Source organism: Lutra lutra, chromosome 16 (assembly GCF_902655055.1).
Source record: "Lutra lutra chromosome 16, mLutLut1.2, whole genome shotgun sequence".
In the NCBI taxonomy this organism is placed as follows: Eukaryota; Metazoa; Chordata; class Mammalia; order Carnivora; family Mustelidae; genus Lutra; species Lutra lutra.
The window spans coordinates 59,329,326-59,352,800 of record NC_062293.1 but is presented as its reverse complement, the minus strand read 5'-3'; the positions used below and the strand labels follow the sequence as shown (position 1 = coordinate 59,352,800).

Below are 23,475 nucleotides of genomic sequence, written 5' to 3'. Positions count from 1 at the left end.
ATCTCGGCAGAGCCTTTGTGGGGGTGAGACAGAGATGAAACACTGTGCTAACGGCTGGGGATGTTGGGGGGGCTTCTGGTCTCAGCCTTTGGTTTCTATCTGGGGGACTGCGGTTCGGGGCATAAGGGAAAGCCTCTCCGATCATCCCCCCAGTTCCAAGACTGACAAAGCCCAACCCCACCCCAGCACGCACCTCCAAGCCTCCCCCCCAACCGCCACGTCTCTCCTGAAAACAGGGGACACTTTCCTCCCCACTTACCTCAGCTACTCTCCCCTGAGATCCTGGTCCCCTATTTTGAAGGGAGCAAAATTTGGGGTGCATCCCTCACATTTGGGGTGCAGGAGAAAGGAGCCGCCCCAGTCGCATCGCTGGCCTCCTTCCTCTCGGCTGGCTCAGGGAGTGGGGAGTGCCCTAGGGAGGGGGGACCCCCACAAGAGAGCTCAGAAGGGGGTTCCACAATTCCCAGTCAGAATTGGGGACACCCCCCCAAACCCGTCCCAGCCCATCCGTCTCCAACTCGGCGGGAGAGGCAGCTGCAATGCCCCAGTCAGATTCCCCCAACACTACATTCCTCACCCCATCTAGAGGGGTCCCGGGGTCCCCAAAAAATCCCAAAAAAATCTAGGATGTTGGCAGGACGGTCCTGGACTAGCACCCCAAATTTGGGGTCCTCAGATACCCCCGTTTTTTCAGGAAAATTCCATGTTTCACCTGCCTCCCGCCAGCCCTGCTCTGTCCCGATGCCAATTTTGGAAGTCACTCCCTCCTTCCTCCTCCCCGTCTCTCCAGGCCCCCCCGCTCGGGGGCGAGGGTCCAGGAAACCTGGCTTCCAGACCGGGGGGCACTCCTCGAAGGGCCAGGGGCCAGGAGGTCAAGCTCATAGCCCCAGTCTTAGGGAAGCAGGAAAGCCCGATCCTCCCCTCCCCTCCCCCCTGGCTGGTCTCCGTGGTGGTTTAAGGAAAGCCTGGAGGATTGGAATCTGCCATTGCTGTTGCACAGGCAGGTTTTTTGCCTTGGGTTGGGGGGGTGGGCGGTGGGAGGGAGGGAGGGGAGGAGAGCGAAGAGAGCAGGGACCCAGGCGTGCAGAGCTGGCCTGGCTTACCCCCTCGCCCCTACTGCCGTGGGGCACCCCTCCCCCCACCCACCTCACCCGCATTCCCAGTCTTCCGTCTGCTTTCTGTTTGGGGCTCTTATCCTAGAAACTCAAGGTACAAGAATCACCTCCTCGCACCCCCACCACCACCTCTCCTTGCCAAAGTTCCAATAGCACTGTCCTAGTCAGGGGTGTTCCCGTTACCACGGGCTACCCCATTCCCCCCCCACCTTCCCAGAAAGTGAGGTGTGCTCCCTTAAGAAATTGGGGTTCAGAGTCTGAAACTGCCTTCTCTCCGTCAGATCTATCCAGGTCACATAGAAATAAGAGGAGATACACTACCCACTACCTTTCCAAATTTCTCCCTTCAAGTCCTGGGCATAATTGGGGGTTCAGTAAAGAAAGAGACTCCTAGAATCTGGGGTGAGAGGGAGCTAGCTATAGGCAAAGGACATCCCAAACCAGCATCATGCTCCAAATTAAGTGAACCCCCAAATCAGGCTCACCTTACGACCCATCCCTCGGCTTCATCAAATACATCCAAAAAGTGACAAAACACCCCCAAATAATGACACCCCAAAACTTTAGCCTGCACCCTCACCTTGTTTCTCCCCCTGGGAAAAGCTTCGTGGCTATCTATGTATACACAGGCCATTGTGCCTTCAAAGTAAGTTTCCACAACATTCAAGTACAAAGGTCTGTTTCCCCTCAACGACCCACAATCACACACAAGGCCTTCAAACCTGCTCCCAGCTTCCTATCATGTTCTACCTCAAGCTAATAAAAAACTCCAGATTGAATTTCATGTCCCCCCAAATCTAACCCCAGCCTTGAAACGTACATGGCTTCCCAAAACAGACTGTACCCCAAAACCAGCATGACTACTCTACTTGAAATCAGACTGTCCATACACACCAGTGACTATGAATCCGCAACACAAAACCCTCATCGACCTCCCGAAGCACGCCTAGCAGGTTGTCCTGACATTCCAAGATGACAATCTCCAAATTATGGGGGTCAGAGTCCCCAAAACTAACTCAGCTTCAAAATCAACTCCCTGCCTCAAACGTACCACTGGCGCTCAGGCTCAGGCCTTCTGAGTGCAGCCCCCAGTGCCCAGAACGACCCAACTAACTCAACACCCCATAAAAAACATATACTCCACAGCAGACCAGGTTACCCAAAATCAACTCCATCCTGATACCAAAGGGAACCTCCAGTCGGACTCCCACCTCCGGACTCAGCAGAGGACACAGTAACCCTCACATACAAAAGCCACATCGAGGTCCTGCATCCCGAGGGGTCCCGGATTCCCAATTTCTCCGCAGTTCTTTCCTGCACCCAAATAAAGACACCCTCGGGTCAGATAAAGACACCACCGGCCCGTAGGCAGCTCCATGGATAATGGCCAGTCATTCCCGGGCACCTGTGGACTCTCTTGAACCCAATGCAAGTCCTGCTTTGCAGCTAGAACTCAGCTCTGCACCCCTCCTCCAAATAAACCCCAACCTCTCCCCAAACAAAATATGAGGGTGGGACCCGTGCCCATCTCCCAGATCAGGGACCTCCAATTAGGGTTATCGGTTATCGGGCCCCTCCTGCCCTCTCTCCCTCCTTTTACCCCCGAGGCCCTCCCTGTTTTTCCTTCTCTCTGTCCACCCCACCCAACCCTCAGATTAATGTTCGCTAAAAATTCACCTCTACCGACAGATAACAGGGTCTAGCTTCATGAGAAAAGAGAACCCTGAGCTCCCAGGTCTCAGACCCCACTCCTGGTCCCACCAGTTCCCTTGCTCCCAAAGCCCGCGGATTTCTCACCCCAGATTAGGAACCCCAGCCTTGGAGGGAAGTCCCCTCTGTCACCTAACTCTTCCTCCCTCCGCCCAGCCTTCGTCCCCCCCACCCCACCCCCCAGGAGACAGAGGGACAAAATCAACCAGCGCAAAGGGGAGGAGGACGAAGGCGTCCGCCTCTGAGACCCAATGGATCCTGCGACCCGGTCCGAGTGGACCCCAGCCCGGTGGAGACGGCGAGGCGAGGCTAGTGCTCGTCCGCCCCCTCGTGGAAGGAGTCGAGCATTGCGGGGGGTTTGCCTACTTGCCGCGCTGGACCGGGGCGTCCAGCCAGCCTCCGAGCGTAGCCGACGGGCGGGTGCCCGAGGCCTTAGTGAGCTGGGACTGGGGGAGGGTGAGCGGGCTTTGGGCGGGAGTCTGTATCTCTGGATCCCTACAAGGATTCAGAAGGGAGTCGGGAGCGAGAGTCCGGACGCCCAGGTCTCCTGAGCGTCTCTCGGCCCCCACCCGGGGCTTTCCCCACCTCCTCGAGGGGAAGCAGCTGGCGGAGCCGTCCGGTTGCAGGACAATGGAAGGAAACGACTAGAAATCATATCCGTCCCCTCCCCGCCCCGCCCGATCAGAGCCCCCCTTTCTGCTGGCCCTGCTAGAGGACCCTGTCATTCGCACCGCGCCCTCCCGCTGTCTGGGACCCCACACGAGTGCGCCGGGGCCTCTCCAAACCGGGTGCCTCGCTGGGTTCCCCTTTATCTCCCCTGACACCGTCTGTGGGAAGGGGGAATTCTGCTGTATTCACTCTCCAGTTGACAGGCACCCCCCCTTTCAAAAGCCAACACACGGATTTTCGCTGCCCCAGGCTCCTCGACGTCCCGAGTCGCCCCTATTTCCAATATCGCTATCCCCAGCCTCCTCCCCAAAGCCAGTGTCCCCTCGCCGGTCCCACTTTCAGTGGCCCAAGACCCTTTACGTTACGACCACCCAGGGTTTCTCAGGTCCCGCCCTCGGGCCGGAGACCCCGCCCCGGGCTCGCCATCTGGAGAGCGAGGGAGGAAGGAAGGATACAGACCCAGGCGTTCACCCCACCTCCACCCCCGCCCCCGCCATCCCGGCCAGATAAAGGAGCCGACGCCAGGAGGGGAGAGAGACCCCGCCCCCCTCCCCGGAGAAGAGCCGCCGCAGCCCCTGCGGGACGGGGGTAAGAACGACGGACCGAGGGAGCCGGACTCCTGGGTTCCCGAAAAGGGTTGCTGATGGTAGGAACACTGAGGCCCGGTGCTTGGACTGAACTAGGGGTCCGGGACCAGACAGGAGTGGAATTCCGTGCTTCAGAGAGGGTGCCTGGGTGGGATTTGGAGGAGTGTGGACGCGGGCCGTCCGGGGTGCCCGGGCAGGTCGGACACCTGAGATTGAGGCGCGCGGTGAGGCCGAGGGCAGCGGGGTGCTGCTGCGGCACGAGCAGTCGAGCCGAGGGCGCCGCGGGCCGGACTCCCCATGCTGGCCGTCGACCCCGCGGCGTGGAACACCCACCCCGCGCCGGGACCGTGGAGTCTAGCCGGGAGGCGAGCGCCGGTGGGCGGGGGGCGGAAAGCACTAGACGGACCCCACGAGGCTGCGCGAGCCGGGCGGGGGGCTCGGCCCGGGCTGCACGTCGGCCGGAGGGGCGAACTGCGGAGGGAAGGTGTCTGGGCACCGCCCGGGTCGCTGAGCCCTTTCCCGGGCACCCTCAGGCCTGCGTCGCCATGGGTTCCACCGGCGCCCCGGAGGGCTCGCTGGGCTACGTGCGCGAGTTCACCCGCCACTCCTCCGACGTGCTGGGCAACCTGAACGAGCTGCGCCTGCGCGGGATCCTCACCGACGTCACCCTGCTGGTCGGCGGGCAGCCCCTGCGAGCTCACAAGGCGGTTCTTATCGCCTGCAGGTTCGAGGAGGGTCTCGGGGGGCGTGGGACGGGACCAATGGGAAAGGGGTGGTATCATAAGGTCCTCGGGAGGGGATCTGGGAGGGGATCCGGAGCCAAGCCTTCGGAGAGCAGGAGGCTGAGTGTCGAGTGGAGCGCGTCGGGGAGCTGGGGGGGATGATGGGGAGGAGGTGGGGCTTCCTCGTGCTGCGTGTGTCGGTGGGTTCCCCAGGCCCTGACGTAGCCTATCTGCCTTCTCTGCAGTGGCTTCTTCTATTCGATTTTTCGAGGCCGCGCAGGCGTAGGGGTGGACGTGCTCTCCCTGCCCGGGGGCCCCGAAGCCGGAGGCTTTGCTCCTCTCTTGGATTTCATGTACACGTCACGCCTACGCCTCTCTCCTGCCACTGCACCGGCCGTCCTCGCGGCCGCCACCTACTTACAGATGGAACACGTGGTCCAGGCCTGCCACCGTTTCATCCAGGCCAGGTGAGGGGGCCCCCCGCTCGGTGTCCTCCGTTGGGTGAGGTGGCATCCCAGGTGTCACGGGTAGAGGCCAAGATCAGGAAAGAGCACTAATATCCATCGCACTTTTCCCAGCTATGAACCTCTGGGCATCTCTTTGGGGCCTTTGGAGGCGGAACCCCCGAGGCCCCCAGCGGCCCCTCCACCAGGCAGCCCCAGGCGCTCTGAAGGGCATCCAGACCCACCTACTGAGTCTCGCAGCTGCAGCCAAAGGCCCCCCAGCCCAGGCAGCCCAGACCCCAAGGCCTGCAACTGGAAAAAGTACAAGTTCATCGTGCTAAACTCTCAGGCCGCCCAAGCAGGGAGCCTGGTGGGGGAGAGGAGTGCTGGTCGACTGTGCCCCCAAGCCAGGCTCCCCAGCGGCGACGAGGCTTCCAGCAGCAGCGGCAGTGAAGAAGGACCCATTCCCGGTCCCCAGAGCAGGTACAGACCCTGGAACCTCAAGAATTGGCAGGGGCCGGCCTCAGCTGGGAGGCAGGGCCACCAGGCCTGGGTGGTCAGGAGCGGGGTGGGAGGGGGTGGGACTTCCCAGGCACCACCGGTTCTGGCTCACTGGTCAGTGTTGGCTAACCTCCAGAGGGTAAGCCAGCCTCTGGCTCCGAATTCTCCAGGCCAGAACGCCCCCCCACCCACCCAATAATATCTCTCCTAATCCTTTTCTCTGGGCTTGCCACCTGCCTAGGCTCTCTCCATCTGCTGTCACGGGACACTTCAAATGTGGGGCTCCAGTCAATAGCCCCCACCTCCTCACAGCCCCGACTCAAGAGACCCCTGCATCGCAGTCTGGGCGGGCTTGTCCGCCACCAGGTCAGAGACCTTCCTTTTACCACTGCCCTTGGCTTTTCTCCTCAGGCTGCTCAAGGCCAGTTCGGGCCAAAAGGAAAGGCCGGTCCCAATTACTGCAAACTGGAATCACCTCAGGAGCTCTTAACAACCCCACTGCCCAAGTCACACCCCACAGATCAGAGTGTCTGGAAGTGGGAGCCAGGAATCAGTATTTCTTTTAAAGCTTCCAATGAGCCGCCAAGTTTGGGAACTTCCGGCCTATTCCCATCAGGGCTGAGTGGTGGGCCCAGGGCTTGGCAGGGCCTCTCTGGCAAGCTGTCAAGCAGAGCAGTGGTCCAAGAGAGGAGAGCGAACAGAATCTTCACCCAGCACCTGGGACCTCTACCTACCACCACCACTATTTTTTTTTAAGATTTTATTTATTTATTTGACAGAGATCACAAGTAGGTAGAGAGGCAGGCAGAGAGAGGAAGGAAAGCAGGCTCCCTGCTGACCAGAGAGCCCGATGCGGGGCTCCATCCCAGGACTCTGGGATCATGACCTGAGCGGAAGGCAGAGGCTTTAACCCACTGAGCCACCCAAGCGCCCCCACCACCACTACTGAAGAGATTAGCAGAGTAGTCTGAAGTCAGACAGACATGAAGTCAGATCCTGGCTTGGCCTCTTATGAACCATGGGACCTTGAGTAAGTCGAATGAGCTCTAGAGCCTTAACAGTAAATTGGGGGGAAAGAAAACCCACTAGGAGTGTGGCTTGAGGACTCACTGGAATTGTCATTACCCACCTTCCTCCCAGGAAGTGAACCGTTCAGCTGCCAGAACTGTGAGGCAGTGGCTGGGTGCTCGTCAGGGCTGGACCCCTTGGCTCCCGGGGATGAGGACAAGCCCTACAAATGTCAGCTCTGCCGGTCTGCCTTCCGCTACAAAGGCAACCTGGCCAGTCACCGCACGGTGCACACAGGTAAGGGAGGAGAGGGTCCCGGCCCTTGTGCCCGCGGGCATCCTAGGGCCGAGTCCCTGACCTCCAGGCCTCCCTGCCCTCAGGGGAGAAGCCCTACCACTGTTCCATCTGCGGAGCCCGCTTTAACCGGCCGGCCAACCTGAAGACGCACAGCCGCATCCATTCGGGAGAGAAGCCCTACAAGTGTGAGACCTGCGGCTCGCGCTTCGTGCAGGTGCGGGGCGCGTCTGGGAGCCCGCTCGGGGCAGATCTGCCAGAGGGCGGGGCGTGCCGTCGGGGATGGGGGTACGCCTCCCGGACGCGCGGTCTGAGGTCCCCCTGCCTTCCCAGGTAGCGCATCTGCGCGCGCACGTGCTGATCCACACCGGGGAGAAGCCCTATCCTTGCCCTACCTGCGGCACTCGCTTCCGCCACCTGCAAACCCTCAAGAGCCATGTTCGCATCCACACGGGGGAGAAGCCCTACCACGTGAGTGCCGAACCTGGCCTGGCGCTTACCTGGGGGCGGGGCTCTGGGAGGAGCGGCCTGGGGTTCCCTGAGCTTTCCGAATTGGGCGGAGTCATGGAAGATAAGGGGCGGGGCCTGGGTTGGGAAGCGCGCGCGCGCGCGCAAAGAAGTTAGGCTCCGGACTGGGCGCCCGTCCGCGGGGCGGAACTAGGTGTGGAAGGGGCGGGGCCTAGCTCTGCGGCCCCAGCGAGGACCTAGGGAGACGCGGGGACCGAGGATCCTCTCTCCCGCGGAGAGCTGGCTGGGACCGCTGTCCCTCCGGGGTGGTTGGGGAGGAGGCGGGAGCTGACCTGGCTGTCCGCCCACAGTGCGACCCCTGCGGCCTGCATTTCCGGCACAAGAGTCAGCTGCGCCTGCATCTGCGCCAGAAGCATGGAGCGGCGACCAACACCAAAGTGCACTACCACATTCTTGGGGGGCCCTAGCTGCGCGCGCCGCCCGGATCCCACGAGCTTCCCGGACACCCGGAGAGCTGCGGGCTTGGGCGTGGGGGGCGTGCAAGGCCCCTCGTCAGAAACGGCCACCACCTTGAATTCTCGCTGGGGAGAGCAGGGGTGGCAGGTCCGCGCTCGATCTGCCTCCGTTTTGCTGGTCAAAACCTCTTCCCCACAATCCAAGTTGTTTCCGAGGAAAGAGCCAGCTGGGAGCTGTGGGTGGCGGGGCGGGGCGGGGCGGGGGTGGGGGGAGGGCGGGGGGGGGGAGGGCGGGTGGGAGGCTGGAGGGAACGGCCCTCCACCTGCAGCGCCCCTCTCCTTTGGTTTCTCTGTAAATATAATTTATTGAGGCCTGTGGGTGGCACCAGGGCCTTCATTCCATGGCATTTCCCACATCCCCCTTCCAGAAGTGTGATCCAAGGTGGCCTGAAGCACAAGTGTGTGGGGTCACAGCTCTGCTGGCAGAGATGAGCCCTTGGCTGTCTCCTTTGGCTTGACTGTTTCATGTGTTTGCTTGTCCTAACTTCATCTTCAGAGTTGTTTCTCCTGTCTGTGTGCTTGTCCGTGCGTTGGGAATGGAGAAAGGGTCTCTCTGTGTCCTCTCCCTCCCAGTCCTAGGTCTGGAACCTTATTTGTTCTAGGGCGGCTCTGGGGACATGTGGGGTTGTGGAATTGGGTCAGGAACCCTCTTTGGTATTCTGGGTATTGTAGGTTCTCTAGCCGGATAGAACTGCATATAGACTCCCCTCTAGTTCCAAGACTTAGAGGACCATTTTTTGTTTTTGTTTTTGTTTTTGTCTTTGTTTGGTGAGCTGGAAATGGAGGTCTGGTCACCTCAGTTTGGCTCCACTGTGTCGATCTGCTATGTGCTGGGCTTTAGTTGAGCCCAGAATCCTCCTCCGGGGCCTGTTCTCAGCACTGGGTTGATCCCTTCCTTATCAGAGATGACACAGCCTTTTCTGATTCTGCCCAGACTCAAAGAATGCTATGATCTATGGGAGAATTATTAAACTCTATCTTGACTAAGAGATAAAGAGCCATGACCAGTCCTTAACTGTAGAGGTGTCTGGGTTCCAATATTCCTTGGGGTTCTCTCTACCTGAGACAAGTTCCTTCTTCGTTTAGTGGGTTTTTGGACATCATCTAGCAAGTGTCCAGATTCCAGAAACTTCTTTCCCTCTAGAAATTACAGGCACCTGGTATCTTTCTTACCTTAGAAAAGCTTGGTCTGTGACCTGGCCTTCCTGTCACTGCATTCCTGTCTGGAACTGGTGAATGCACTAGAACCTTCCACAGGGAGAGAAAAGGGGCTGAGTTCCTTTCTGGATTTGCTGTAGTTTGTGATTATGATTGGGATTACTGTTGGGATTAGAGATTTACAAGATTTAGACGAGTAATTGACAGGTGGTCCTTCTAGTTGACCAAGTATGTCAGGGTAGGATTAAGAGGTTGGTTGAGGGGCACAGTCTCCATTGTAGGTGAGGTAAGTAGAAAGTTGGGAATGGGGTTGCCTCTTAACTAGATGGAATGTCTGGAATGTGAGATGATACTCTGAAGCCTTCATTTACAGTCCTTCCCCTGCTGTCTTGGGACCTGTTTGATTGTGGGGTATGGATGGAGGGTAAGGAGCACTTTGAAATTTGCGAGGTGGGCTTCCACGAGCTGGGTCAGGACTAATCGCCACCACTTGAGGACCAGCGAGAAAGCAACTTTTCTTTTTCATTCCCTCTTCCTCCCCACTGCAGAACGGAAGCAGGGAGAGATCGCAACAGAGAGATATTAGAAGGAACCATGATTGATTTCTTTTTTCCCCCAATTGGATGGGCAGGTGGAGGTCGCTCGTAGGGGTGGAAATGTTAGATCTTGCAAGATCTGAATCTTGGAATAAAGATGACTCTCTGTGCTGCCTACTGTGTCCCAGGTTCTTGCCTGGGAGGATCTGGGAATGGGGTGAAACGGGGCGGGGGGGGGGGGGTAGGGTTCTTCCCTCCTAGATTCCGTCTCGTGTTCTGTGCCGATTCGACTGCCCCATCCCATCAGACACTTCAAATGGCCCTTGTTCTCCCCTGCCCTGCCCTTGCCTTCCAGCTCATTGTGTAGGAACCGGTGACTTCATGAAGTTTCTCCGGAGCCACCTGCATCCTGCGGCTCTGAAGTCACTTCCTGCGGGAGGTGTGGAGGCAGCAGGGAGAAACCAGGAAGCCACTAATAATACCAGGAGCCTGGGGGATGTATCCGTGCAGGGATCTGAATGCTTGGGACACCCCCTGCAACACCACCACCAGCACCGCCCCCCAAGGAAAATGGACAGGACTTGGGTCCCCTGAGGACAGAAGAGCATGCAGTTGGCAGAGAGAAGGTGAAGCCTGTGGTCAGGCCCCTCTGCCCCTCCCCCGCAGGCCCTTCTGCCCCTCCCCCAGCAATGGGGCCTTGGAATCTACCCAGCGCCCAGGCAGTGCTTCTCTCCCACTCTTTCCCTGTCCCGTTGTGTCCTGGGTGTGCAGCTCTGTTTTGCCGGGGGCAGAGGGTCACAATTTTGTTAAGTTCCCTCCCTTTTCGGACTTAAAATTCCTCATCTGGGGGATAAGTCCATTAACGTGGTCTTCAGTTCCTGCCCACATTTACAGTGTGGGGTTTCATTTCTCCATCTTAAAACTCATGACCTAGATTAGAGCTATTTCTAAGTAAAACATAAAATAAAAAGCCTACACTAAAACCTCCCTCCCCACCTGGACCCCGGCCACTTCAGCCTATGCCCCGTCGAAAATGAAACCAGCTAATATTACTTAACCCGCGGTACCCGTCAGGTCCTAAACTAAGCATTCTTGTGCATGGCCTTTTGAATTCCGCTCCCCTGATAACCCTCAAGAGTAGGTACCATTATTATCCCCAATTTACAGTCGGAAAACCAACTGAGAGGCTCGACATCTTGGTGATCCTATGTCTTCTGTGTACTTAGTGTCCCTGTATACAGCCACATTGACGGCCTCGTCTTGGCCTATTTCCCACCACCCAACATGTTGACCCCACTTAACAAAGTTTGGGGGGGTATGATAATTTTTATTTCCCACATATAAAATTATAGGGCTCAATATGCTTTTTTAAAATTACACAGCCCAGGGGTGCCTGGGTGGCTCAGTTGGTTACGCCCCAGAGATGTCGTCTCAGCTCTGGTCATGATCTCAGGATGGTGAGAGAGAGAGAGCCCCATGTCAGGCTCTACACTCTGCAAGGAGCCTGCTTAAGACTCTCTCTGCCCCCAGGTCCCTCCCTAGGCACCCCCCCCCAACCTTCGAGTGCACATGCACACTCTCTGTAAACAAACAGACAAAAAAACAGCCTCCCATGTGTCACTTGTCTGGATATGAGCCCTTGAGCCCAAGTTGCAAGGTCAAGGTCCTGGGGGGCAGGAATTATAAGGAAGAAACAAAGCCAAGCCATTAGTGTTATGTAAAGTGGAGAGACTGGATACTGGTTGAATAGGAGGGGCTGACCACCCCGTGATAAGAGCGTCCCTCTTTCGACAACTCCCTCAGGAGATCAGAACCTGCTGTTAGGAAATAGTTTTACCAGAGGGCTGAGGAAAAGGTTTCAGCCCCACTGAGGAAGGGGTGTAGTGGTGCTGGGAGGCCCTGAGTGTGTCCACGGCCGCCCTTCCTCTCCCGAGTTATTTTTGGTCTCTGTGACTTGTAGATTTCCTGTTAGCGAGGACAGAAGCAACAGGAACCGAGTCGCCACTGCAGACACAAGTGCCCGCAGTCCAACAGTCCGTTTCCCCGTCTCTTCCTCGGCCCCGGAGCCCCTCAGAGATCCGGGCATCGGGGTTCTAGTGTGCCTGGGCGCTGGGACAGGTATTTCGTTTGAGTCTCAGGGCAGAACCCCTACACTCACCCCGACCTGACCTTGCCACTGGGCCCCTCATTTAGCAAGTTGGTGTCCTCCTCTCCTGAACCGGTTTACCCCCCCACACACACCCCCAACCCCATGAGCTCCCTCCGTGAGGGTCTTGGTGCGGTATCCTGGACTGATCGGCTGGTGATGTGGACGGGAGACGCAACAGCCTCCGGGCAGGTCCCTCCGTCACGCGGGGCCCACCGAGTTGGCCTCCCACGGGCCCCCTCCTGACGCATGCGCCCCACTCACTGTCCGGGTCCAGAACCGAGCTCTAAGCCCCGCCCTACCCTCCTGGCTCCACCCACCCCAGCTCGGGGGCGGGGGGGTGGTGTCCCGCTTCCCCACTGGCCAGCGGTGGACAGGCATGACGGCCGGGACTGGCAGGTAGCTGATGACCTCAGGGATCGCAGCGACAAGGCAGAGGGATAACCCGCACCGAGGCTGGCGCTCTGCAGAGCCGGCGCCCAACCCCAGGGCCGCCTCCCGGCTCCAGGCTGAACGTCGGCCCCCCCCCGCCCCGCCCCGGGCCCGTCCCGCCCAGGCCTCGACCGGCTGCGCGCGGCCCACGGAGCCCCGCCCCCGGGAGCCGCTGGCGCGGAGGCCGTCGGCTCTCCCCACCTAGGCTGCCCGGCCCGGGGAGAGGCGCAGGCGTCCGCCGCAGCCTCCCTGCCTCCCGGGCTCATCGGTGCCTTCCTCTGCAGCGGCAGCAGCCTGGCCTCCGCCGCGCCGCTGGGCGGCCCGGGGGGCAGAGGTGGGGGGGTCCCGCGCCCTGCTCCCAACCGGGCTGCGCGGAGTGGCGGCAGCCCCGTGCCCTCGCCTATGGCGCCTAGGGCCGAGCCCCCCGACGGGGGCTGGGGGTGGATGGTGGTGCTCTCCGCGTTCTTCCAGTCAGCGCTGGTGTTCGGGGTGCTCCGCTCCTTCGGCGTCTTCTTCGTGGAGCTGGTGGCGGCGTTTGAAGAGCAGGCAGCGCGGGTCTCCTGGGTCGCCTCCATAGGGATCGCCGTGCAGCAGTTCGGCAGTGAGCGCCACGCCCGGGTCCGCCTCGCTCCGTGGGACCGGGAGGGGGATGCGGGCCCGCTGGGGAGGAAAGGGCGGGGCTGGGGAGGCTACTGGCCAAGGACGCTGGAGAGATCCTCGCACGACTGTCTTCCTCTTTCTCAGGTCCCGTGGGCAGTGCCCTGAGCACGAAATACGGGCCCAGGCCCGTGGTGATGGCAGGGGGCATCTTGGCTGCGTCGGGGATGCTGCTCGCCTCCCTTGCTACCTCCTTGACCCATCTGTACCTCAGTATCGGGCTGCTCTCAGGTGAGACCCTGGACAAGGGCAGGAGAGGCCAGCTGCCTCCGGACTTTCACCTTCTTCCTGCCAGCTCTGAGCTGCTAAGGAGGAGCCGATGGAAGGTTTTGGCGAGCGCCTGTGCCCAGAATGGAAGGACGTCTTGAGAGCGTTGACTAAAGTGATCAGCGTGTGCAGGGATATTGAGAAATTCAGAGATGTTGAGGCCAGAATTTGCAAGCCCGGGGCTGGTGGGGCTGGAGTGTCAGAGGAAGAATGACCATGAAGTTGTGCCAGGCACCGTGGCTGCAGAGTAGATGCCATAATCCTAGTTTACAAAGAAAGGTTCTCGAAGCTTGTGTAACTTGGCAGATGGAGATCACACAGCCAGAAGTGGTATAGCCCAAGGTATAGATCCGAAGTTGGGATCTAGTTACTGTGCATGCAGTATTTCTAAGCCTCCACAGTCCCATTGGGTGTCTTACGCCTGTCTTGCAGAAGAGGAGACCGAGGCTGGGAGAGAAAATAAAATACACAGGGTCGTACTGCTTGAAAACAAGGCCTGTGCTACCGTGGTAGGATTACCCAGTGCCCCGGAAGCCCTTAGAGTCCCCCAACCCCTCTCTCTTCCTTTTTGACAGGCTCTGGCTGGGCCTTGACCTTCACTCCGACCCTGGCTTGCCTGTCCCGTTACTTCTCTCGACGGCGATCCCTGGCCACAGGGCTGGCACTGACTGGCGTGGGCCTCTCTTCCTTTGCCTTTGCCCCACTTTTCCAGTGGCTGGTCAGCTGCTATGCCTGGAGGGGGGCTCTACTGCTGGTGTCTGCCCTGTCCTTGCACCTGGTGGCCTGTGGTGCTCTCCTCCGCCCGCTCTCCCTGAGGGAGGACCCTATTGTGGGTGGCCCTGCAGCCCAGCTCACCTCCCTGCTGCATCACGGCCCCTTCCTCCGTTATACGGCTGCCATAACCCTCATCAACACTGGCTACTTCATTCCCTATGTGCACCTGCTGGCCCACCTCCAGGACCTGGATTGGGACCCACTGTCTGCTGCCTTCCTACTCTCAGTGGTGGCTGTCTCTGACCTCGTGGGACGTGTGGTTTCTGGGTGGCTAGGAGATGCGGTCCCAGGACCCGTGGCACGACTGCTGATGCTCTGGACTGCCCTGACGGGGGTGTCCCTGGCCCTGTTCCCTGTGGCTCGTGCTCCCACGGCCCTAATGACTCTGGCTGTGGCCTACGGCTTCACATCAGGGGCCCTGACCCCGGTGGCCTTCTCCGTGTTGCCTGAACTGGTGGGGACTGGAAGGATATACTGTGCCCTGGGACTGGTGCAGATGGTTGAGAGCATTGGGGGACTGCTGGGGGCTCCCCTGTCAGGTAAGGAGGATTGGGTTTCCCCGGGGGGGGTGCATCATAGCCATGTCATGCAATTTGGGGAGGGGACTAGTGACGTTATAACGTGCATGAATATTGTCCTTGGGGATGGCACAGAACATGGCCTCCATGGCCAATCTGAGCAGCCCTGAAGTGGGTCCGGGGGCAAGGAAATGGGGGCCGTGGAAAGACTCTGAGGAGCCATGAGGACCCCGTGGCCAGGTATCTACAGCTTGGGTGCTCAGAGGACCTGGCTGGACCCAGCCAGACGTAGCCTGCAGGTGTCTGGCCCTTCCCTTGGCCTACTGGCCCCCCGCCAGCTGTCTGAGCTGTCAGGTCAAAGTTCTCCATGACCCAGATGCCAAAACCTTCAGACCCTTAACTTTTTCCTCTTAACTATTAACTGAAAGTGTAGACAGGAGGGCCACAGTTGCTTGAAAGAAAGGCGCAGGTGCGCCAGCCCCGTCTGGTTACCCAAGTCTCCGCTGGCTGGCTTGGAGGCCCTTCCTGAAGGCAGGAAGGAGGTTGAAATTTCCCTCCAAAAATGACATGTAGAAACCTTGGGACGCCAGAGTTCTTGAGCTCATCCTGTCCTGTCTAAGTGAGTTCAAACTCTTCCAAGATGACGGGCTCAGGAGTACGCTCTTCCCTTCATCAGTCTCAGGAAGTGGGGTGCCCATGTGTGTTCTTTTTCTCTCTTGGACCTAGGCTACCTCCGGGATGTGACAGGCGACTACACAGTTTCTTTCATGGTGGCCGGGGCCTTCCTTCTGGTGGGAAGTGGCATCCTCATCACTCTGCCTCACTTCTGCTCCCCGGCCTCTGCCTCTAAGCCTTGGGACCTTGTCACAGAGGCAGTGGACACCGCAGTCTCTCGGACCAGGGATGGGCTGGGAGAGGACTGAACTGCACAAAGGGGCTGTCAGACCAAGAGGCCAGAGCTCGGCAGCTCCAGATTCTCCTCCTCTGGCCCATCCTGGTGCCCACAGAACCACACTGCCTTAAGCATCTTGATCGGCTCCCCCACAGGGCAGGCCTGGGGTGGGCGGTGGTCCTGCATGGTGTGCGCCAACCCCCTAGTATTTTGCTGAGGACTCTCATCTCTTCTTTGTTCCTACAACCTTTACGGAAGGATACAGGAGCTCAGCCTGCTCCCCGGAGCTGTGAATCAGCTGTGACAACCAAAGGCTAAGAGACTTAATGTGTTTTACATGTGATCTCTAGTGTCGCCCACCAGCTTCCTTCTCTGCGGGCAGGTGCTTGGGAAAGGGGGATGCCCTTTTGAGATAAAACTTAATAAGGAAACAGGGTGATCGTCAGAACCTCAAAAAGACCTGGGGCCTGTATGCTTGGGTTGGCCGAGTGGGTTCGTGGTTAAGAAGTGGAGGGAAGGTCCCCACTTTACCCCTGGACTCTGCTGTCTGGACCACACCCCCTCTCTCTTGCCCGCAGACCTCCCCTTTCCTACTGTTTCCTGAGACTTGGAGGACAGTGGTGAGGACACGGGGATGGGAGGGTGGCTTGGGAGAAGGAGCTGCTACAGTGAGAGCTGAAGTCCCATCCAGCATTTCCCTCGGGCCAGGGGAAGGAGCCTGAAATGCAGGGAGGGGTTAGCTGGGGGGTCCGGATGGGGCAGATGGCCCCCTTCCTCCTGAGCCCTCACCCCAACACACTGAAGCTGACAGGTAGGCAACTTCTCTGAGCTTCCCTGTGTTTTTATTGTTTTTTGAGAGAGAGAAAAAAAGAGTGACAGTGGAAGAGGGGCAGAGGGAGAGAGAGAGATGGAGAATCTTAAGCACGCCTCATGCCCCGCAGGGAGCCCACTGGGGCGGGGGGGGGGTGTTAATCTCAGGACCCTGAGATCATGACCCTGAGATCATGACCTGAGCTGACGTCAAGAGTCAGAGGCTTAACTGATCGAGCCCCCCGGGGCCCCCTTGAATATCTTACATAGAAGGAATGTTTTCAGCCTCCCAGATTGGCTAACAGTTGGAACTTGCAGGAAACTGGATAGAAATTCTTTGCTGGGGGTGGGGCTCCAACTCGTGGTCAACAAGCAGTGTCCAGAGCGGACTGGGGGCCTCCAGGGGAAAGCAGGGCGACTTGAGGAGCGGGGAGCAGCTCCCCCTTCTCGGGGGGAGGCGTGGCCGGCCGGGAGGCTGGCCGGCAGGAGGGCAGCGCCCCGGGCAGCCCCATGTAGATGAAGCTGCCAGAGAGGATAAAAGAGCCGCACGCGAGGAAGGAGGCGGTGAAATCTCCCGTCTCGTCCCTTAGGAAGCCTGTGAGGAAGGGGAAAGGAATTTAGGGGCCTGGGATCCCGGGGCAGAGGACGGTTGCGAGCAGAGGACTGTTCGCTCGGACCCTTACCTGACAGCGGAGGGCCCAGAAGCCCCCCGAGGCTCATCAGCATCATCACCAGCCCTGTGGCCTGGACCACGCCTCTGACGCCCACCAGCCCCGGGAGCACTCCGAACACCAAGGGCGCGTAACTTCCCGCGCTGAGCCCGTAGGCCCCGGCCGCGGCCAGCAGGGCCCCCTCGCAGCCCTCCTGGCTGCCCACCAAGGGCACCAGCCCCACGGCCAGCAGCCCCAGCCCGGTCAGGGCCCCGAACACCGCCAGCAGCCGCGAGAGGGGCACCCAGCCCTGGTCTGCCAGCCACCCGCTGATGAGCCTCGCGCCCGCATCCCCCACCGCAGCCACCGCCACCACCAGCGCCGCCCCATACCCGCCCAGGCCCAGGTCTAAAGCGTGAGGGGCCAAGTGCACGTAGGGGACGAAGTAGCCGCCCCCGACCAGGGCTGTGCCCAGGGCGAACACCAAGAAGGCCCGGCGCGCGAAGAGGTCCAGGCCGAGGGCGGCTAAGGGCCCGCGGGGTGGGGCCGGGGGGTCGTCAGGGAGCACCAGGGGTCGCAGGAGGGCGCCACAGGGGGCGAGATGGAGGGTGACGGCGCCGAGGAGGAGCAGGGCGCCCCGCCAGCCGAAAGAATCGAGGAGGAGCTGCAGGGTGGGCGCCAGCAGCAGCGAGGAGGCCCCGTTGCCCGTGAGGGCCAGCCCCACGGCCAGGACTCGACGGCGGGAGAAGTAACGGGACAGGGTCCCGAGCGCCGGGGCGAACACCAGCGCCCAGCCAGAGCCTGCGGACGGACGGGACCGGGTGAGGACCGGGACCCGGAACACAGGCTCCGGCGATCCCGGCCCCGCCCCTCCGAGGCCCCGCCCATCGCGGAGGCCCCACCCGTCGCGGGAGGCCCCGCCCCTCCGGAGGCCCCGCCCCCTCGGGCCTCCAGCCCCCAAGAAGCGCCCCTCTCCGGCATCACCCCTTGGGGACACGGTACCCCTCTCCCCTCACCGGCAAGGACGCCCAGGCCCAGGTAGAGGTGCAGCAGACTGCGGGCGAACGCCGAGAAGACGAAGCCCAGCGAGGTGAGGACGCCCCCGACCATCACCACGGGGCGCGCCCCCCAGCGGGTGCTCAGGGCGCTGCCCACTGGGCCTGGAAGGGGGCGGAGTCAACGGAAGACACGCCTCTGCGCCCCAAACTTGATCCAACACTTCTCCTTGGAGGCTGGCCAGGCCTAAAACGTCTCCCCCAACCTAAGAGCTCCTCCCCTTGACCTCGAGACCCCCGTTTTCTGGGACTCGGTCCCACTGGGCGCCCTTTCCCAGGGAGTCCGGTCATCAGGTTGGTCATCCATCTCCGCCAATCCACCCGGGTTCCCGCCTCCCGCCTCGGGGCCCCCCCTCACTGGCTGCCTGCTGCACTGCCAGGGCCAGGGCGCTGACCCACGCAGTGTCCTGAGTGCTTCGGTCAAAGTGCTCCGCGAGGTCAGGGAGGGCAAGGCCCAGAGAGCGTAACAGCCCGTAGGAGAGCCCATTCACCGCGAAGGCTGCGGCCGCCACCACCCAGCCCCAGCCCCCGTCCGGGGGTCCGGCCGGCTTGGGAGTCATCGCCGTCTGGGGAAGGGGGAACACACCACGTCTGTGCCTCCTCTAGGGTCCTGGGCATCCCTGAGATCCGGGTTCCGGCGGCTGCCCCGGGGTGGGCACGTCCCCGGGGCACGGTAGGGCGGGGCGGAAGGAGGGGGAGCTAGGCCTAGGGATACATCTCCAGGGTGCGCGCGAGCTCCCAGGCCCGGGTGACAGCCGGATCCCCCGGGCCTAGGACTCCCCCTCCCACACGCGTCCCTTCCCCCTTACCCGACCTCTCCGGGCGGTGAGGGGAGGGGAAGGACGAGGAGCAGCTGGGCCAGGTGTCCTCCCCGCTTGCTGCGCGGGCGGGGCCCCCGAGGGGAGTGAGCGCCGAGATGGAGCCCCACCTGGACCGGCTCTCTCGGTAAACAGAGATCGCCACTGGGGGCCTGTGCCACCTGGGACGCGGGGGTGCAGAGGGCGGGGAGCTGACACCGTCAGCCAATCGGCCGAGCCGCGGGTGAGGCCAGACTCTGAGTCCCACGGGGATTGAATTATACACACGCACGCGCACGCACACACACACACACACACACACACACACACACACACACACACACAGCCCCCGCGGAGGGAGAGGCGGCGGGGGGCGGGGGGTGAATGCAGGCGGCCCCTCTAGGCTCAAGTGCACGCACCTGCCGCCTGCTGCTCGCGGAGGAGACGCGGGGATCGCAATCCCCAGGAAACCCAGGGCCCGCAGGCAACAGTTGGAAAGAGGGGTGACCCCCGCAAAGCCTGCCTCGAGGAGTAATTTTGTTATCACGGAACTTTGCTGGGGGACCAGGTCATTCTCAGGTATCGAATCGCTGACCTCCACCCCGGGCTTGTTCCTTGCTCAGCAATAACCGACCGTCCAGGACAGACCGGGAAGAGGGCTCCCTCCGTATGAGGAGCTGGGATGTGCCAGCCATCGACCCACGTCACCTGTTCCTGCCCACGAGGAACCGCTCAAGAAGGTGTCCTGCCCATTTTCCAGATGAAGTCAGAAGGAATAGAGAAGTTAGATGCCTTGTCCCCAAAGCACCGAGGTTAAAGATGGTGAAGACATATGAATTTGGGTCTGTCCCACTGTGGAAGGTACAGGGAGACCAGACCCAGCAGGGAAACAGAATGGCCCCCACCCCTGGAGGAAATGGCCTGGGCACAGTGTGATACCTCACTGGCCTGGAAGGATCCCTGGGATTGGAATCGCTGAACACTTAGATTCAGCGTTGTAGAACAAGGTGGGAAATCCGGGATCGCACCCAGGCACTGGCTTCTTGAAGAAGTTGATTTGAAAGCACAGTTTCCACATTCGGGAGGCTTTACTTGAGCTGTTTGAGTAAGAGTGTTCTCGGGTTCAGCGATGACAGTATCAGAGAATTTGACGGTGTGCGGCTGGGAGCCACCCGGTGGCAGTGTTTCCTAGTCGTTAAGAGCTGCCTCTTGGAATGGGGGGAGGCGGGGGGCGGGAAACAGCCCATTTCTCTCCTTTGGCGATTAGGCCTTTCACCGCGGAAGGAACACTCCCTCCCCATTACACACACACACGCACGCACACACCCACACACACACGTCTCTGTCCCGAGTCCTTCCGCCAGCCTCAGCCAAAAACACCTCTTCTGCTCCAAGGACATGCCTAGCTTTTTCTCACTCCTGAATTTGTGCATCTGCTGTCCCCTCTCCCTGCAATGTCCTGGATGGGGAACAGGTGTCCTTGAAGGTAGCCGGTCCTGCCGTGGATGCCCTAGGAGAGTGGTCTCACTGGTTTCCCCCGCCTGGGCTGCTGTTGTGGAGACAGCCGGCAGGGGAAGCTGGCCAGTCCTCAGCCACCGGGCAGGCGTGGAGAAGGAAGCCTACTTCCTGAGCCTGCAGCTGAGAACTCTGAAGCGAGCAACCCCCCTCCCTGCCCCCAACCCCCAAACAGATCATACCCACAGCCAAAGAGGAAACTGGACCCCCTGTGTCTGGGAGTTGTACAAAGTAACGCTGGGCACCTTTTTTTTTTTTTAATTTTTTATTTTTTCAGCATAACAGTATTCATTATTTTTGCACCACACCCAGTGCTCCATGCAATCCGTGCCCTCTAGAATACCCACCACCTGGTGCCCCCAACCTCCCACCCCGCTGGGCACCTTCTTATGAACCCAGAGGGCATCCCAGAGCCTGGGACCAGGATGGTTGGTCGTCAAAGGGCACGGTCCTCCTATGCCTCATGCTTAGTACTCAGCCAAAACGACCAACACAGCAGTGAGGCTGGGGGAACGCGCTCCTGAGCTCGACTCTCTGGGTTTCGCTCCCAGCTGTCACTTACCCTCCGTAGGGTTGTGAGCAAGTTACGTGCCTCACCTTCCTCATCTCTGAAATGGGCTCATAACAGCAGCACCGCAAATGCGGGACCTAGCACAGGGCCTGCAATGCTGTGTGTGTCGCTCCCTTTTCTGGAATTGTCGGAGGACCCAGCTGGACCCTCCAGCGCCCCATCCCCCCCCCCACCTGGCCACTTAGATTACTGCCTTGATGGCAAAGAACCACGTGGGTCTGGTGAGTTCCCAGTAGAACAACACAGGTTACGAGATATGACTGGCAACAAAAAGAGGTGGAGTTAATTTTTCTTCTTTATGATGAGTGGCTTTCTGAGCATTTTCCAAAGTTGGTGAGAAAATGCTAGCGTCCCTATCTGGGCTTCAAAGACAAGAAAGGCGTCAGAATAAGTTTTGTTCATTTGCTCCTTCAAACAAAGTATTTTTAGATGCCTCACCATTGCTTGAAGCTATGCTCAGGGCTGAGGAAATGACTATGAATGATCCTGCCTCTCCCCTCCGAGCCCCCACCATTAGATTAGGGGAAAGGTGAAATGCAGAGAGCCCCACACAAGGACGGGGACAGACACCGCTGCATGGAGGAGCTGACTCATTCCTCTCGGGCCTGCTGGGAAGGCTTCACAGAAGAGGAGCCCTTTACGTGGGGTCTTGAAGGATGAGTAGGAGTTTGCCAGATGGTTGCGTGGGCAGGGGCATTCCAGGCAAAGGGAGAAGCTTGTGGAAAATCACAAAGGCACCAACCAGCTTGACATACTCTTTATTGTTTGGGGAGCTACGAAGAGCAGCTCTGTGGGGATGAGAGAGGGCATAGGAGGGTGACATAGGGCAGAGGCTCCCGTCGTCACGGGTGTTGAAGGCCAGGCTAAGGAATTTAGATGTTTCTCCAGAGCCTGATGGTTCTCAAAAATTTCCACTGATGTAGCGTTCACTAGTATTCCGTAATATTTGATGCTGAACACAGAGGGTAAGGATTCACACCGGTCAGCAAGGGGCGGTGGGGGGTGGCAGGAGAGTCTGGGGTTAGACAGCTTTTCTTGATGTGAGAAATTTCTTTGAAACATCTTGTTTTACATTGAAAATTCATCTGGAAGTTTGCATCCTACTTCATTCTACTTTCTAACCTTTTTTATTTTTTTAAGTTTAATTTATTTACATAATCTCTATATCCAACACGGGGCTCAAACTCACAACACGGAGATCGCAAGTCTCATGCGCTTCCCGCGGAGCCAAGCGGGCGCCCCTCTACTTCATGATCTTTGATGCGTAGGAAAATAATGTTTTAAATAACTACATAAATTATTTCCATTTTTCTGCCCAGGTCCCCACCCTGGGGGGTGGGACTCCCCCTGCGAGAAGTCATGCCCCATCCCCACCCACTGGCCCTCCTTACCCCTCTGGGAGCCCTCTCAGCCTGCAGGGACACCATCCGTCTTTGCCTTCTGTCCCTCGTCCCCACGTAGCCCTGGAGGTGGGACCTTGTAGAATTGATCTCTGGGCAAAACTGGCTGAGACAGAATTGAGCCAGAGATTGGCAGACTGAGCAGACCCAGGGCCTGGTACTCCAGGGATGGGCCGGGATACTACAGAACTGTTCGGAGGCACTGGACTGCTAGTGTCTACCCACAGGGAGAAAGCTCCAGAAGCAGATGCTGGACCAGCTCAGGTCTTTAGGGAGATCAGAAGAGAGGTCAAACTCTGTCCATAATTTGCTTTGGGGACCCAGGGATGTGTGAGTGTGTCGCTGTCTGTGAGCTCTAAAATTGCTTTGGGACTTTTTCTTGGGAGCCCCTGCAGGAGGTCTTCAGCAGGGGAGGCCCTGAGCTGGGCCTGGCTATTCCTGGGGCCCACCTGCTAGTGGGTGGGAGGTGTACCCTCTGCAGAAGGTAGATGGGAAGGAAGGGGAAAGGGAAGGAAAATGGCTCTACTTGAGGTACACAAAAATAGGAGGCTTTCCAGAGTTTGGCCCAGCTGACCTTGGGCTTCTATGTGCCCAATTAAGGGGCCTCTTAGCCCTCACCCCCAAAGTCTCCTTCTTCTTCCGCTCACCCAGAGACAAGGCTTTGGGAAGTCAGCAGAGACCTCCAGGGCCAGACCCTGGAAGAATGGAAGGAAACCGGGCACAAAGGTCGGATGTGTGTTTTGGGATCCGGGAAGCAGAGATGTGAGATGCTCTGGGAGGAGGAGGGGGTGGGGACGAGGCTTCGGGAGAAAGGAACCCACTCAGGGCAGTGGGGCTCACTGCGTGCAGGGAACAAGTCTGCCTGGGTGACCACATAGGAATGAAGATCTGAGCCGGGTCCCCTGAACAGTGTCAGGGGACTGGGACAGGGTGAGGAGTTTGCTGAGTCTGCAGCTGGGGGAACCTGGTGACGGGGTCACAGGGCTGAGGTTAGAGCTGGGCTGGAGCCAGGACCTGGGCTGGGCTGCACCGGCCTGGGAGTCCGACCCCACTCCTTACTCTGCACTTACTCCCCCTACCAAGTTTGCCTCCTGTGCCTCTTCCAGGTCCCTTGCCACCACCCCCACCTCCCAAGACCCCTCCCCAAGGTCTGCAGTCTATGGCTGCTGGAACTCTCCTGACAGCCCAGTTTCCAAGGACGAGGATCAGGATGGCGGGAGCCCCCAGCAAAAGGCTCTGGGCCTGGGCCGTGTGCCTAAATACCC

The 23,475-nt window shown here is 59.4% G+C and overlaps 3 protein-coding genes across 12 annotated transcripts; 2 read left to right on the top strand and 1 right to left on the bottom strand.

The window, feature by feature from the left end:
- Nucleotides 1-3,950: 3,950 nt before the first annotated feature.
- Nucleotides 3,951-8,230, top strand: BCL6B (BCL6B transcription repressor). 2 transcript variants are annotated; one of them, XM_047708275.1, is made up of 9 exons: nucleotides 3,951-4,082; nucleotides 4,615-4,805; nucleotides 5,049-5,270; nucleotides 5,382-5,729; nucleotides 5,989-6,113; nucleotides 6,888-7,052; nucleotides 7,136-7,266; nucleotides 7,383-7,520; nucleotides 7,868-8,230. In XM_047708275.1, the coding sequence occupies exons 2-9, from the start codon at nucleotides 4,627-4,629 to the stop codon at nucleotides 7,982-7,984; spliced, it is 1,425 nt and encodes a 474-aa protein (XP_047564231.1). In that variant the 5' UTR covers nucleotides 3,951-4,082; nucleotides 4,615-4,626; the 3' UTR covers nucleotides 7,985-8,230. The 2 variants fall into 2 exon arrangements, with proteins under 2 accessions (XP_047564231.1, XP_047564230.1); XM_047708274.1 differs by having other exon boundaries at nucleotides 3,984-4,140.
- A 1,782-nt stretch (nucleotides 8,231-10,012) lies between these two features.
- Nucleotides 10,013-15,755, top strand: SLC16A13 (solute carrier family 16 member 13). Of its 3 annotated transcripts, XM_047708279.1 has the most exons (6): nucleotides 10,013-10,352; nucleotides 11,687-11,844; nucleotides 12,776-12,905; nucleotides 13,049-13,192; nucleotides 13,804-14,541; nucleotides 15,247-15,755. In XM_047708279.1, exons 4-6 carry the CDS (start codon nucleotides 13,099-13,101, stop codon nucleotides 15,441-15,443), a joined length of 1,029 nt encoding a protein of 342 aa, XP_047564235.1. In that variant the 5' UTR covers nucleotides 10,013-10,352; nucleotides 11,687-11,844; nucleotides 12,776-12,905; nucleotides 13,049-13,098; the 3' UTR covers nucleotides 15,444-15,755. The 3 variants fall into 3 exon arrangements, with proteins under 3 accessions (XP_047564235.1, XP_047564232.1, XP_047564234.1); XM_047708276.1 differs by lacking the exons at nucleotides 10,013-10,352; nucleotides 11,687-11,844 and adding an exon at nucleotides 12,000-12,271; XM_047708278.1 differs by lacking the exons at nucleotides 10,013-10,352; nucleotides 11,687-11,844 and having other exon boundaries at nucleotides 12,280-12,905.
- Nucleotides 15,756-16,351: 596 nt separating this feature from the next.
- Nucleotides 16,352-19,246, bottom strand: SLC16A11 (solute carrier family 16 member 11). Of its 7 annotated transcripts, none has more exons than XM_047709288.1 (5): nucleotides 19,144-19,246; nucleotides 18,286-18,493; nucleotides 17,889-18,032; nucleotides 16,906-17,673; nucleotides 16,352-16,817 (listed from the first exon to the last, which is right to left on the bottom strand). In XM_047709288.1, the coding sequence occupies exons 2-5, from the start codon at nucleotides 18,485-18,487 to the stop codon at nucleotides 16,588-16,590; spliced, it is 1,344 nt and encodes a 447-aa protein (XP_047565244.1). In that variant the 5' UTR covers nucleotides 18,488-18,493; nucleotides 19,144-19,246; the 3' UTR covers nucleotides 16,352-16,587. The 7 variants fall into 7 exon arrangements, with proteins under 7 accessions (XP_047565244.1, XP_047565249.1, XP_047565250.1 ...); XM_047709293.1 differs by lacking the exon at nucleotides 19,144-19,246 and adding an exon at nucleotides 18,737-18,988; XM_047709294.1 differs by lacking the exon at nucleotides 19,144-19,246 and adding an exon at nucleotides 18,742-18,930.
- Between the last annotated feature and the right edge of the window lie 4,229 nt (nucleotides 19,247-23,475).